Source organism: Alnus glutinosa, chromosome 12 (genome assembly GCF_958979055.1).
Source record: "Alnus glutinosa chromosome 12, dhAlnGlut1.1, whole genome shotgun sequence".
NCBI classification, from domain to species: Eukaryota; Viridiplantae; Streptophyta; class Magnoliopsida; order Fagales; family Betulaceae; genus Alnus; species Alnus glutinosa.
Window position 1 is genome coordinate 1085857 of NC_084897.1, and position 12910 is coordinate 1098766.

The 12910-nt window shown below is 37.2% G+C and overlaps 5 protein-coding genes across 5 annotated transcripts; 1 reads left to right on the forward strand and 4 right to left on the reverse strand.

Moving 5' to 3' along the window:
* Window positions 1-257: 257 nt before the first annotated feature.
* LOC133851469 (heavy metal-associated isoprenylated plant protein 42-like) lies at window positions 258-1103 on the reverse strand. Its single transcript, XM_062287906.1, has 3 exons — window positions 1074-1103; window positions 900-978; window positions 258-778 (listed from the first exon to the last, which is right to left on the reverse strand). The coding sequence occupies exons 1-3, from the start codon at window positions 1101-1103 to the stop codon at window positions 258-260; spliced, it is 630 nt and encodes a 209-aa protein (XP_062143890.1).
* A 1630-nt stretch (window positions 1104-2733) lies between these two features.
* Window positions 2734-5234, reverse strand: LOC133883132 (putative pentatricopeptide repeat-containing protein At1g02420). The gene has a single exon (XM_062322351.1). The coding sequence runs from the start codon at window positions 4992-4994 to the stop codon at window positions 3447-3449; it is 1548 nt and encodes a 515-aa protein (XP_062178335.1). The 5' UTR covers window positions 4995-5234; the 3' UTR covers window positions 2734-3446.
* A 997-nt stretch (window positions 5235-6231) lies between these two features.
* On the forward strand, window positions 6232-9927 carry LOC133851392 (paired amphipathic helix protein Sin3-like 3). The gene is made up of 4 exons (XM_062287797.1): window positions 6232-6522; window positions 8254-8486; window positions 8683-8810; window positions 8913-9927. Exons 2-4 carry the CDS (start codon window positions 8260-8262, stop codon window positions 9044-9046), a joined length of 489 nt encoding a protein of 162 aa, XP_062143781.1. The 5' UTR covers window positions 6232-6522; window positions 8254-8259; the 3' UTR covers window positions 9047-9927.
* LOC133851391 (NAC domain-containing protein 2-like) lies at window positions 9710-11508 on the reverse strand. The gene is made up of 3 exons (XM_062287796.1): window positions 11228-11508; window positions 10563-10837; window positions 9710-10466 (listed from the first exon to the last, which is right to left on the reverse strand). Exons 1-3 carry the CDS (start codon window positions 11385-11387, stop codon window positions 10053-10055), a joined length of 849 nt encoding a protein of 282 aa, XP_062143780.1. The 5' UTR covers window positions 11388-11508; the 3' UTR covers window positions 9710-10052.
* On the reverse strand, window positions 10053-11387 carry LOC133851470 (NAC domain-containing protein 2-like). Its single transcript, XM_062287907.1, has 3 exons — window positions 11228-11387; window positions 10563-10837; window positions 10053-10466 (listed from the first exon to the last, which is right to left on the reverse strand). Exons 1-3 carry the CDS (start codon window positions 11385-11387, stop codon window positions 10053-10055), a joined length of 849 nt encoding a protein of 282 aa, XP_062143891.1.
* Window positions 11509-12910: the final 1402 nt, after the last annotated feature.

A 12910-nucleotide genomic window follows, 5' to 3' on the forward strand; every position in this document is an offset into this window, starting at 1 on the left:
CCAATCATTTGTGAGTAATGTCTCATTATCCAAATCCTACAAACCAAGGGAGATAACATCTTTTATTTAATTTACCCTCTTTTAATTGGCAACCCTAATAAGGTGAGCAATTCATGATAAAGCTTATATAGAATGAGGATCCTCTGTAATACCGACAAAAAGGGGGTTGCAAGGCCCACCTCAACCTGTCCCGAACAGTTTAAAGTACAGAGTCCACTTACCTTTGCAATTCGAGCAGCCAATTATAATAAATCTCGTTACGGTGAGAGGCGATAATTATCCCAATAACTAGTATAATGGGTCATAGGGTTGAATTTATGTGTTGACCTCGATGGAAAGTACCCATACCCATATCCGTGTGTCGACCTTGGTTGTAATGGCGGTGGTGGTGGTCGATAATAACCTGAAGGAGTAAGACCAGGATAATACAATGGATTGGGTAATGCCCCTGAGAACCTTGTACTGCTAGAGGGAGGGAAAACATCTCTCCAGCCAAACCCGCCGCGACCTTCCATCGAAGTGCGAGTGGCGCCGCTCCTTTTGGATTCGTACTCGTTACCATGATCATGATCAGAAACATCATCATCACATGCAGACTGAGCTTCTTTTTTGTTGTTGTTACAGCCACTAGGTTTGCATTGAGAGGGGACCTTCTGAAACGACCAAAGCTCTGCCGGTTTGCCCATCTTCTCAAACATTTGCATGAGTATCATAGGGTCTATGTCGCCTACAACCGTGACTGTCCCTTTCTTTGAATCAATGTCGACCGAAGTTACTCCTACACCAAAATATGTATACAAAAATTAAAATCAATCACATATACACACAGTGCGAGATTGTTCACACGAAAAAGAAAATAAAGATTCGGCTTAGGTTCAGTTTCGGTTCGAATAACGTACCATTGGTTTTCAATAACTTTTTCTTCAATTTAATCGGGCACTTATCACAACACTTGATGTCTACTTTCAAGGTACAAATCTGTAAGGAGAGGAGCATGGTGCAAATTTAAATAATTAAATAATTAAAAAAAAAAAAAAAAAAGATGAATGTGTATATATATATATTATAAGTACCGGAGATGATGAGGCATGATGGTCCTCCATTGAAATAGCTTCAAACAAAGCAGCAAATAAGAAGAAAACGCTTGTCTTTGGAGAGGAAGAAAGATTTTATAGGGAAAATGTGTTGAATACGGGAGCTTAATTGGCCGTTGAATTAATAAGAAATCTAAAACTTCCATAAATATATATATTTATGCAAGAATATCAAGGAAAATCATAATCTCTTTACACTCGCCTGGATGCGTGTTAATAATAATAGGGAAATGAATATGAAGATTTTTCCCTCAATTTCTAATTATTGTGACAATATTATATTATAATCTTTTGAGAGATAATTATTAATTAAGGATAGCAACCGTATTTAAAAAATTAAAAAAAAAAAAAAAAATTTGTCTAGCTATGTTTCTTGAAATTTTCGAATAATTGAAAGTATATATATATATATATATATATATATATATATATATATATATTCCACTACGAGTTATATATTTGAAATCTATTTTGGGCTAAGAGAAGAAATCGGATCAACTTGTCGTGTTAAGATATCTAATTAGTTTTTGCTTCCAAGGTCAATCTATACTTTAGAAGGAAACTTTGCTAATCATAATATAGAAAAGAACAAAAAGAACCCAAAATAATGATCTTTGTTTTGACCTAAAATGTTTTTTAGAAATCATTTTTCCTATTTTTCGGTGTTTGTACAATTGATAATTCTGATCAAACCAAAAATATTTTCTGTTGACCGTGAAAGCCTTATTTATTTTCATATAATGATTTCCGTTTTCTAAAATCGTAAATCATTTTTTAAGTTTAAACTTCTTATTCTCAAATCATCAGACTTTGTCAGATTGCCGCTGGAATATGTCGGACCTCCGCTGGCCCACCACCAAAAGTTGCCAAACCATTTACAAAAGTTTTTGGCTCTCCGTTGTTGCTCATTTTTCCGTACAAGACAAACGTTAAAAAATATTTTTAAATAAATTATTTTTTCTGAAAAATATTTTCCAACGAAGAATATTTTGTGTCAAAATAAACGGAGCTTTTTGGATATGGTATTTCAATTTCGTGTTTGCAAAGACAACAAAAAGAGGAGAGAAATATAGATTATATGGCTAGGGCAGATAGAATATGGTATATCTATTTAGGGTGCATTTTGGAATGGATGTTAAATTAAGCAAATTGCTTCTACTTCAAACGCATAGGACTACAAGTAGGCTTGTATTTGCTCATTGATATTTTGCTATGAAAAACCAAAGTTATGTTATAATCTTTAGCATAGTAGTATTAGGGAGTGTAACAAATTACAAATTTGACTCAGTCTGGTTCTAAACCAATTCAATAATAAACTACTTCAAATCATATGTAATAATATAAGAATTTGGCTTATGCGCTATAAAAAGAACTGAGCATAGATGATGTAGTTTTTCGATGATCAAGATCTAGTTTTATGTGTTTTATAAAAAAGAAAGAGAAAATGAAGTTACACGTCTTTTGTCATGCGGCTTACGGAATTTTTTTTCTTTTTATTAAATTTTAAGACCATTGAAACTAAGTTTGTCTAAATCATTTATATGTACATTTTAGTCTTTTTATAAGTATATTTATTTCATAAAAGAATATAACAAATTAAGAACTAGTTTTATGTTTTACAAAATCTGATAAACACACAAAGAAAAAAGTTAAACTTTATTCCAACACTACCTTAGATAAGATGAAAGAACATCTGTATAGTAGAGCTTTCTTAATACTCTTGTAGATTATAGTCTAAGCAAAACCGTATTCAATAGTACATTCCCTCTAAATCTCGCCAGAAGACTAAAATATTATGGCTGGCGAAAGAGCTGCACTGCAAGATCCTAGCCAGTAGATCATGGAAATAATCATTTGTGATCCCATTGAATCAGGTTCACCCTGAAGGTCAAAAAGCTGCACTTCCTTGACAGATTGGATGTTGTAGCCAAACTCCCCAACCATGATCTCCGGATGAAATTCCCTTGCGTGAAGTGACAGAAGTGTCCCCATTTCCAAGCTGAGAAGCTAAGAGGAAGTGTGCCACTGCCAACAACAGAAAGAACTTCCCATCCCTGAGTGATGCTACATAAGGTTTTCCTTTCACTTCTGATTCATAGTTTTCCCAAAGCTAGATGACAGCATGAAGTGAACCAGGTTTACTTCTTCCAGACAAGAACTTGTTATGGCTGTCTGCAACAGCCTTGGGATGCTGTTCATCTGAGAGAGAAACTTTCACTTTCAACAGAAGAAATTAAACACATGCCAACAGGTGGTAAACCAATCAATTTCTGAATCTTTATAAATTCAGTTTTGCTTAAGTTAGAAGTCAGTGGTTCAAGTGGCTCAGTCCGACAACTTCTGTTGCATCTCTTAGCACCTCCTAGGACCACGATTGGTCACAAAAGTGTGATTTACTGGAAGAGAGTCCATATCTAATGTCTCTGTTGGGCTATCTACACGTTTAGGAACATGGACCAAACGCCCAAAACTGGCCATTTTCTCAGACAAGTTCTTCAGGGCTTCATGCTTGTTTGCAAGTTCCATGAGCACCTTGATCCTTCTAAAAGAAACATGGCTTGGCTTATGCCCCTTCTCTACCATCTGCAAAAAACACTTCTCTGCTTCCACCAACTTTCCCATATCACACAGAAAATCAAACAACACATCAGATACCAAGGAATAAGACCCAAAACCCTTCTCCACCATGTCATCCCACAACTGTAGAGCCATCTCCATCTTTTCCTGCCTCTTAAACAACCTAATTAGGAACATACAAGACTGTGTATTTGGCAGGCATCCAGTATCCATCATCCTCCGGTACAAATTCCAGGAACTTGGCAAATCATTCGACCAGAAGAAAACCCTGAAGAACAAATTGTACGTAGTTGCATTTGGATTTAAACCCTTGTTCACCATCTCATCCATCAATTTATAAGCTTCACCAAGCCTCTTTGCAATACAGAAATTCCTTATAGCAGCATTATATGCAGCAGCATCCGGGTAACACCCAAATTCCTTCATTTCCATCAAAACATCTCTAGCCTTATCCGGCTGACCAATCAACCCCAGGCCTCCAATAAGACTAGTATACGTGATCACATCCGGTGTTATATCCTCACCTCGCATCTTCTCAACCACCTTATATGCCCTGTCCACTTCTCTCCCCTTGCAATACACATCAACCAAACAATTATATGAAACAATATCCGGTTTCACACCCAATTCCCTCATCTCCTCAAAGAACTCCTTGGCCTCCTCCGTGGACTTCCACCCCGACAACAATATATTAAAAGTTTGCAAATTCGGCCTAAACTGATGCTTCAAACTATGATAAACATTCCTCGCATCTACCATACTCTTCTCTTGACACAAAGTCCTTAACAATGCATTAAAACAACCAGTATCAAACTCTGGCACGAGCTTCTTAAACTTTCTAAACGACTCTACAGTCTGCCTAACCGAACAAACCTTAGCAATTCTACCTAAAACGACCATAACAGTTCGCGGCGATATCAGGGACGGATCTTTTCGCCTCATTTCAATCAAAAGCTCCCAAATTTTATCAAACACCCGGCTCCTACCAAGTATATAAAGCATCGTATCCAACGAAAAAGCAGTGTGATAAAACCCTTTTCTATAACCAGTGTAATTGAAAAACTCCAAGGCATGTAAAGGGTTTCCATGGCTGAATCTGACTCTTTTCAGAACCTTATTAATCAAATCATTTGAGAGGAAAACCCCACTAGATTTCAACGATTGCTTCAAGTTGTTCGAAGAGGTAGAGCTATTGATTATGCGAAAAACCATCTCAACGTCGTCGTTTAGAGACGGGTTTCCGGAGCAAAATGGCCTAAAGAGAAATGGGACCGAGGGAACGTACCTGAATTGTGGTAGAAATGCGAGGCGCTTAGCAGTCATCGTCAGCGTGCTGAAATGCTGATATACAACTTTGATTATTTGCTTTGCTTTGGTTTTCTATGTGTTATTCTTTGATTTTGGGTGAGAAATACGAGGGTTTTGGTGGAAATAAGAGAGACCCAGAAGTTAATTTCGGAACTCAGCAAGACCCAGAACCCCGATTTCACAAATTACAACTGATAAAAGACGCAGGGCTTGCTCGCTCGCACTGGAAATGAACCGTTGGAGCTAGGTTTGGGAATTGGTACCTCTTTCTAACGACAACGTTTTGACCCACAACGTTGCCGTAAATAAAAATTTGAAAAAAAAATTAATTAATTAATTATTATTATGTTTTCTTTAGCATACAAGGAAAAGGAATGGGTTACGAAGATCCTTTTTTCAAAAAAAAAAAATAGGGAAAGGACTGAGCCTTTGAAGCCTCCGCCTTACTCTTTTTGTAGTCCAATGATTCATCGTTGTAAATGTCCCCCCACTTCTTTACTAGCATCTTTATGTCTTCTCTTTGCATGTTCTCTCCTCTCCCATCATATTTCCATGGCTTTGAACCCTTTGTGTGTATATATATTAAATTATTAGTGTACAAATGAAACGGATTAATTAACAACTGTACAAAGATGTTCGATCCAAACAAATCAAGACAGTACCATATATAACATCCAAAGGAAAATATGTTTTATCTCTATGAACAAACACCACATGCATTTTTATTCATGTCTCTGAGCTTTAAAAATTAAGAGGTGTGCTTGTTATGCATCCTTCTCTTATCGTTCTTATATCATTTTTTTTTTTTTGGTTGATGTATCAATTATAGTTAAAAAATTAAAAAAAAAATAGTAAATTGAATTTTCGTGTGCCGAAAATATTTAAAATTCAAATATCTCGCTCTTAAAAGATTAGAAACACCCTGAGTGTACTGATTCTGTTTCATTTGGCACAAAAAAATTGTTGATATATAACAGTTGTATGTTCAAGGTTTCTTCCGATCCAATTCACACTTATGTTTTGCATCGTACGTTAGTGAATTGAATTTTGGTGTATCGAAAAGATTTAAAATTTATATCTCTCGCTCTTAAAAGATGGTAAATTGACAATTCCACGTCAACAAAAAAAAAAATAGAAGAATTATAAAAAATACATATATATATATATATATATATATATATATATATATATATATATATATATATATATATATATAAAGTAGCTAGCATTTTTCAAAAAGTGATGAGATGTGCGTATGCCAGGAAATGATATATTTCTGGAAGGTGAAAAATCCCCAGATATAAAAGCGCGCGCGGGATTGTGAAAAAAAATTGCTTCTTTTTCAAGTTACGCCTCTCTCTCTCAAATAGATCAGTACTCTCGGTCAGTTCTCTTCTCAAAATCTATCTGCCTCTCACAATCAGTTTCACGTTGCTCTATCGCTCTCTCTCACAAATCTCCTCCGGGAAACCGCCACTCCACCGCCGTTGATCGACGCCGACAACCCGCTCAGCCCACCAGCTCGCCTCCCTCTAATCATTCGGTGTGTTTTTTATATTTTCACTCTTCCTGGTCCATGTATTCATGTTTTTTTTTTTCTTTTAGTGAATGTGGTCGATTTCAATTTATGGTTTCAATTTGTTGAGTGAATGTGGTGGATTTCGATTATTTAAAATAATTGTTGGAGGCTCATATGTGAAAAACCCTAAATTTTCGTTTGGATTGGGTTCGTTAAAGGTTCAATATTTGTTGGGAAATTAGTTAAAGGTTCAATATTTGTTGGAAAATTTGGGTTTTTGTTATTTTGGGTTTGTTTGTTTGTGTTTTTTCTTGGGCGTTCTGTTTAACACACGAAAGGCTAAGAGCTTTCCCATTGAAATTGTGTAATTTATTAACATTTGTGTGTGTGTGTGTCTTTTCTTTTTCTGTTTAAGTCGATTTTGGTCTTTTCCCTGTTCTTTTGGATTGCTCTGTGAGTAAGTCATTCACTTTGATGCCACACAAAGAGTTGAACAGAAAGGCCATTTTACTAGAACAGCAGACAGAAAATGTAACAGTGCAGATTTCTTCAGTGCTTGAGGGAATCACACAGTAAATCATGTAATATGTCCTAGATGTCAGAATCTTTGTATCAGAAACCCAACTCTTTCACTTATTATCTTGCAATTGATTTCACACTGAATCGGATCATTCTTAACACACCTAATTGAATCTTGGCTGTCAACCTCATAGGAGCTCAAATTCTGTCTCACTGATGCATCTAGCGTGCATCTATAGTTTGCTAACTGGAAACAGATTCAAACCCAATTAAACAATACTGAGCCAGAAGAGATGCAGCTACTGTGCTAATTGGAAGTGTAATGTAATATGATCCTCAAAAATACATTTGTGTGTGTATACATTTTCAGGCCTTAATTTCTCTCTTATATTTGTTTGAGTCAGTATTTTTCTAGTCACTTAGGCTAGAAATATTATTGGACAAGCACAGTTTGGCTGCAGAGTTTAAATAACTTTGTAGTACTATTTTGTAATGGGTGCATAAAAAGAAGGTATCATCTATTTTTTCGGTGTAGCTTGAGTAGGAGAATTTGGAGGGCGGTGTTGAGAAACCTAGACCTTACATCATTCCCAACATGGTGAACGAGATTTTTCTGTTTGTGCTTGAGTAGGAGAATTATGACTAAGGGTACATTAGTCATAATTTATGATAAAAATTATTATGACTAGTTTAATTGTTATTGTTGTTGTTACTACTACTACTGTTGCTGGTGCTGCTATTTACAATATGGAGGAAATATCAAGTATATGGGAACAAGTGACCGAGTCAAAAAGACGTGACTCATTATAATCAACTTCAGATGTCAAGACTAAGGTCAATTGCATTTGGACAATTTATAATTTGTCACTGTATCATTAATACATAGTAACCTTTTGTTTTACCCTCAAAAGTCGTTATAAAACTTACACTTTGAAAAGTTTTCATATGATTTTTTTTTTACAAGTAATCGAAACTTTTTATTAAAAGATGTATTCTTATATTACATCATTTTCCTTTTCTGAATCTACATTACTTCTTAGCATGTTAAACATACTTGCCTTATTGTGTTAGTATTGTCCTTTTAGCTTTGAGTATTCTTACTCACATATCACATGACATTTTTTTTAGTGAACTTATTTCAGAAATACTATTTCCTTTGAAGTTTTGTTTATCAGGTAATCTTGTTGTTGCCTGCCTTGTTTTTGGTTCTCTTTAACTTGGGTCATGTTCTGGCAGGTATGTATGGTCAAGAGTTTGCTTGAAAGGGATGATGGGGTTAAAGATAGAGACCGTGAAAACCGAGAAAGGGATAACTTGACAAAAGTTTTTCCTTTAGCAATAAAGATGGTGGGGGTCATAAGGTGTCATTATTTCCCAGCAAGGAAAAGTACATGTCAAAACCTATTAATGAACTTGACTTATCTAATTGTGAGCGCTGCTCTCCCAGTTACCGTCTGTTGCCAAAGAATGTATGCAATTTTTTCCTTTTAATTTCACATTAGTGCTGTCATATATGGGTTGGAGCTTTATCAGGGGTTAATACATGCCCTGTTTTTCACCTCTTTTTTCCCCACATCACTATCAATTTGCTTGAATTAATTGCAGTAGTATCCAGCATTTTGTTGCTTTCGCAGTTAGTGACCTTTTTTGTAATCCTGCTATCAGGTTCGAACTGGACATGTTGTTAGAGTCTGTGAATGTAACAACCAAGCGTGTAGAAAAACTATTGGAAAAGATCAACAATAATACATTGAAAACAGATGGTCCAATTCGTATCGAGGAACACTTCACAGGTTATAGCTTGATTAATAACCAACGAAATTCGAGGACATATGTTATGTAGCTCATTCCTCAGACGCTTTTCTGATAGGATATTCCTTGTGTGTTTCTTGCAGCACTGAATCTCAGGTGCATTGAACGTTTATATGGTGACCATGGGCTTGATGTGATGGATGTGTGGAGGAAGAATGCTTCTTGCTTTGCCAGTTATACTAACGCGCTTGAAGCAGAAACAAGAGGAGTGGGCTAGGTGTCGTTCTTATTTTAATAAAGTCTGGGCTGAAATTTATTCCAAGAACTATCACAAATCACTTGACCATCGTAGCTTCTATTTCAAGGAAATGGTTTCACATGTTGAGCAGAATATCAGAGGCACCGGCCGTGGTGCATGGGCAGATGGTGGGAATAAGCTTGCTCCACTTCCAGCCTATGGAAATGAGTTAGATGTGTTATGCTTTGACAATGCTGGTGCTTGGAGTGGTGAATATTGGGTCGTGCTGCCAGCAAGAGTAGTACTGGTGAAGAGTTAAGGAATGTTGTGGGTGATTCTAATCCACGCAGGGTCTATCTCTATCGTGGTAGTTAAAGTTTATCATTCCCTGATCATTTCATATGTAGTATTACTGTGACATAGCATTGGAAGTAAGAGCTTGGATGTCCTTTGGCATTTTGGTGGATGTAAAGAGGGAAAACCTGTGTCGTGATCAAGTGGTGGTTGGTTGTCAAAATGACTCGATGCTTGTCTCTTTTGTTTGATTGAGTCTGTTGGATTTTTTAAATCGAATGAAGTGATGCTGAATCCTAATTGATTCACGTTTAGTCAATTTTATGACATTTGCTAGCACCACATAACTTCTTATTAGCTCATACATTCTTTAATTGTTTGTTTATGAAGAATGTTTCCAGACATGCATTAGTTTCTGAGTAGCAATACATATAGGTATGAAAGAATTCAGCTACAATTTGAAAGATAAAAGAATATCCTGCCTGCGTAGACTCTAGAGGGGTCATTACACATTATTATTATTATTAACACTAGGATAATGGATCAAATATTGAAATGCAAATAGTCACCAACCAATTGCAGTGCAGCTGATCTCTTTCTTTGGCCCAAGGCTCATTTAGGGGGCCCATAAATAATCTAACGAATGCTTTCTAATTTTGTAGGAGACTAGGTAGGAGAGGAGTATCACCAGCAGGCCAGAGGTGTCCATGACCCACAAATTAAAGAATTAAAATATTTTAAACGGGTCTGATTAAAGGGGCTGCTGTAGGTACGTGAACATGTCCTGAAGAGGGGAGAGCTGGTCCATTTGAAACTGAAGCTGACGGCCAAAAGGGTCATCCGAAAAGCCATCATCCATGTTGTAATTGAACCCAAAATAATTGTCTACCTCACTCCATTTGGCTTCACTTTGGACCTCCCTCTCGCACGTGAACTCGGGGGACACCACGTGCTCCGAGCAGCTCGAGTCGGTGTGCAATTTTGGCACGGAGTCCGACGTGTCCATGTGTATTTGGTCGTCGGTGATCATTGTTTTTGTTGGTACCATAATTTTTGGTTTTCTCTCGTCGATTTCTGTCAAGTTTCTCATGTTTTGGTCTGCAGCGTAATATTTCTCCACTGAACCTCTCTTGTTGTAAATTCGACATAAGACCCAGTCATCAAGCTGCAATTAAAAAAAAAAAAAATTAGCTTATCTAAGGAGGTTATATATATATATATATGGAAAAATATGGGGATCGAAGGGGGAAGAAGGCTGTACCCTCAAGTTGTTTTTCTTGCCAGCAGACCTATCCACATTAGCCAGACGGTATTCGTGCATGATCCAATTTGTTTTGACTCCTCTAGGGGCTTTTCCAGCATAGAAAACAAGTGCTTTCTTTATTCCCAGAGGCTTGGGCTTCCCAATCGGCTTGTCCGCTCCGGTCGCCTTCCAGTATCCGGTTCCAGCTGCCCGGTTCGGCCGCGAACCGTTTGGATATTTTCTGTCCCTTGGGGTAAAGAAATACCATTCCTTTTCACCGTGAAGAGCCATGTCTGCGCAAAAATCAACCAAAATAAACCAACTTAATTGAGTAAAACAGGAAATAATTTCTGATATATTCATGCCGAGAAACCAAGAAATGAACCAAGTCAAGCAGATTCACCCAACCCATACACCAAAACTGAAAATTTTCCGTGATTGGATTACAAAATTTACCAAAAACAAAGAAGGCTGCTCTGTTTCTGAAACTGAAAAAAGAAAAACCATAATCCCATATATTTTTTTTTTGTTTTTAGGAAGAAACTGAACAATTCCAAGCGAATTGAAGTGAGATTTAGGTGACCCACGTCTCAAAACAGAACCAAAGAATCCAAATCTAAGTAACAGAAGCTCTTTTCCTTGATGGGTAACAGAAGAAAAGAAATTAAAAATAAATAAATTACCTGGGAGCTGCCATGGATCATACTTATACAGATCAATCTCCCTAATAATTGGAACAGCAAGAGGCAGCGATGAACATTTCCTACACAAATAATGATTCACCAACTCCTCGTCCGTCGGATGAAATCTGAACCCCGGTGGTAACTCTAGCTCACCCGTCATTCTTCTCAACCTTCTCTTTTTGTTCCTTTTTTCTATCTCTTTCTCTCTCTCTGTTTTTTCAAAGACAGATCGATGTTGTTCTCGTTCCTCGTCGGACTGGGAAACTCAGAGCAAACCAAGAAGCTAGCGGAGGCTTCTATATATAAACCTAGAAGAGTTAGAATTAACAACGTGCGGGTCCAATCTGGTGTTATCAAACGTGCTGACCGCAGCCAGGGTCGCGCAGCACTAGTCTACGGTCTAATCGAATCATGACACGTGTGAGAGTTCCACTAGACGGTGATTCTGTCACTGCTTCCGTCATCTGTATTGTCCACATTTGAAATGTCGGCTCAACGGCCTCACCGGTGTGGTTTGAGTTTGACTGTAATCGGGGTCTTTTTACCTCAGTCTCTCGGTCAGCCCCATAATCTTGTGCCTCCGATGTCATCGTATCATGCTCCGCCATGTGTCTGACTAGGGCCTTTTTCGTAACTTTGACCATGAAGAAGGTTGACTCCCATCCAAATACTCAATTATGAGTGGCCACAGTAGTGTCTTTAAATAAGGGTGTTGTAGACGATCTCAATTTTTTTCAACGGTGGAATTGAATTGGACGTCATCTTCCTTGGTGCCCACGATCACATCTAAACGTCATGTCTCCGCTGGGTTTTTCTGTTTTCTACCAATAAAATCCTCCTCAGGCCTTGCATTTTTTTTTTTTTTCCCATGACTTTTCTTCTTCCGGCAACTGACAAGTAAATGAAATTTTGAATAATAGCTCTAATTTATTTATTTTTTTATGCAAGATATTCACGGTTCCTTTAGCTGCAATGTATCTCGTTAGTTAAATGACTGGCCCACCGAAGTGGTAGTTGAACATTTCGAGCACAATAACTACTTGCCCGGAACCAATGATTAATTCCCAATCCCATATCCGTCGCCACTTCAGACATTGGGCCTTGAATCACCAGCAGATAGTCCGAGGTCCGAATACCCCACCACAATTGGGGTGGTTGGCCCTAGAGATTGTTTGCATATGGATGAATTTGAACTCAAAACCTCGAGGGGAGGTATTCCCTCGAAGCCACAAGCCTAACCATCATGCCACCCCTTAGAGTTATTTTTTTTTCTTCTAATCATTATTAGCTCTAATCCATTATGCAACATGACATCATATCCAGATGACAGATTTGGTCATGTCATATGTGTGGTCATGGACCATGTCGAATGCAAGTTTTATATAAACCTCTTCTTGTCCCCCACTTGTCTTCCACTCTTTTCTTTTAATTTAGAATATAATTAATTTCCTAAATTAACAAACAACATTTTTGTATTTAAGCTACGTAGAGAGCACGTTTATCAAAATTATTATTATTCTTACTACAATCTTGATCAATTTGGGACAAGGTTTATCTCATTAATTAGGTAATTCATTATAGTAATTTATGTCTTTTCTTATATATTGTTAGTTTAGGGTAAATATCATTACGGCATCCTCCCTCTCCTAGAGTTAATACAAAGCAGTAAAATGTACGTGATAG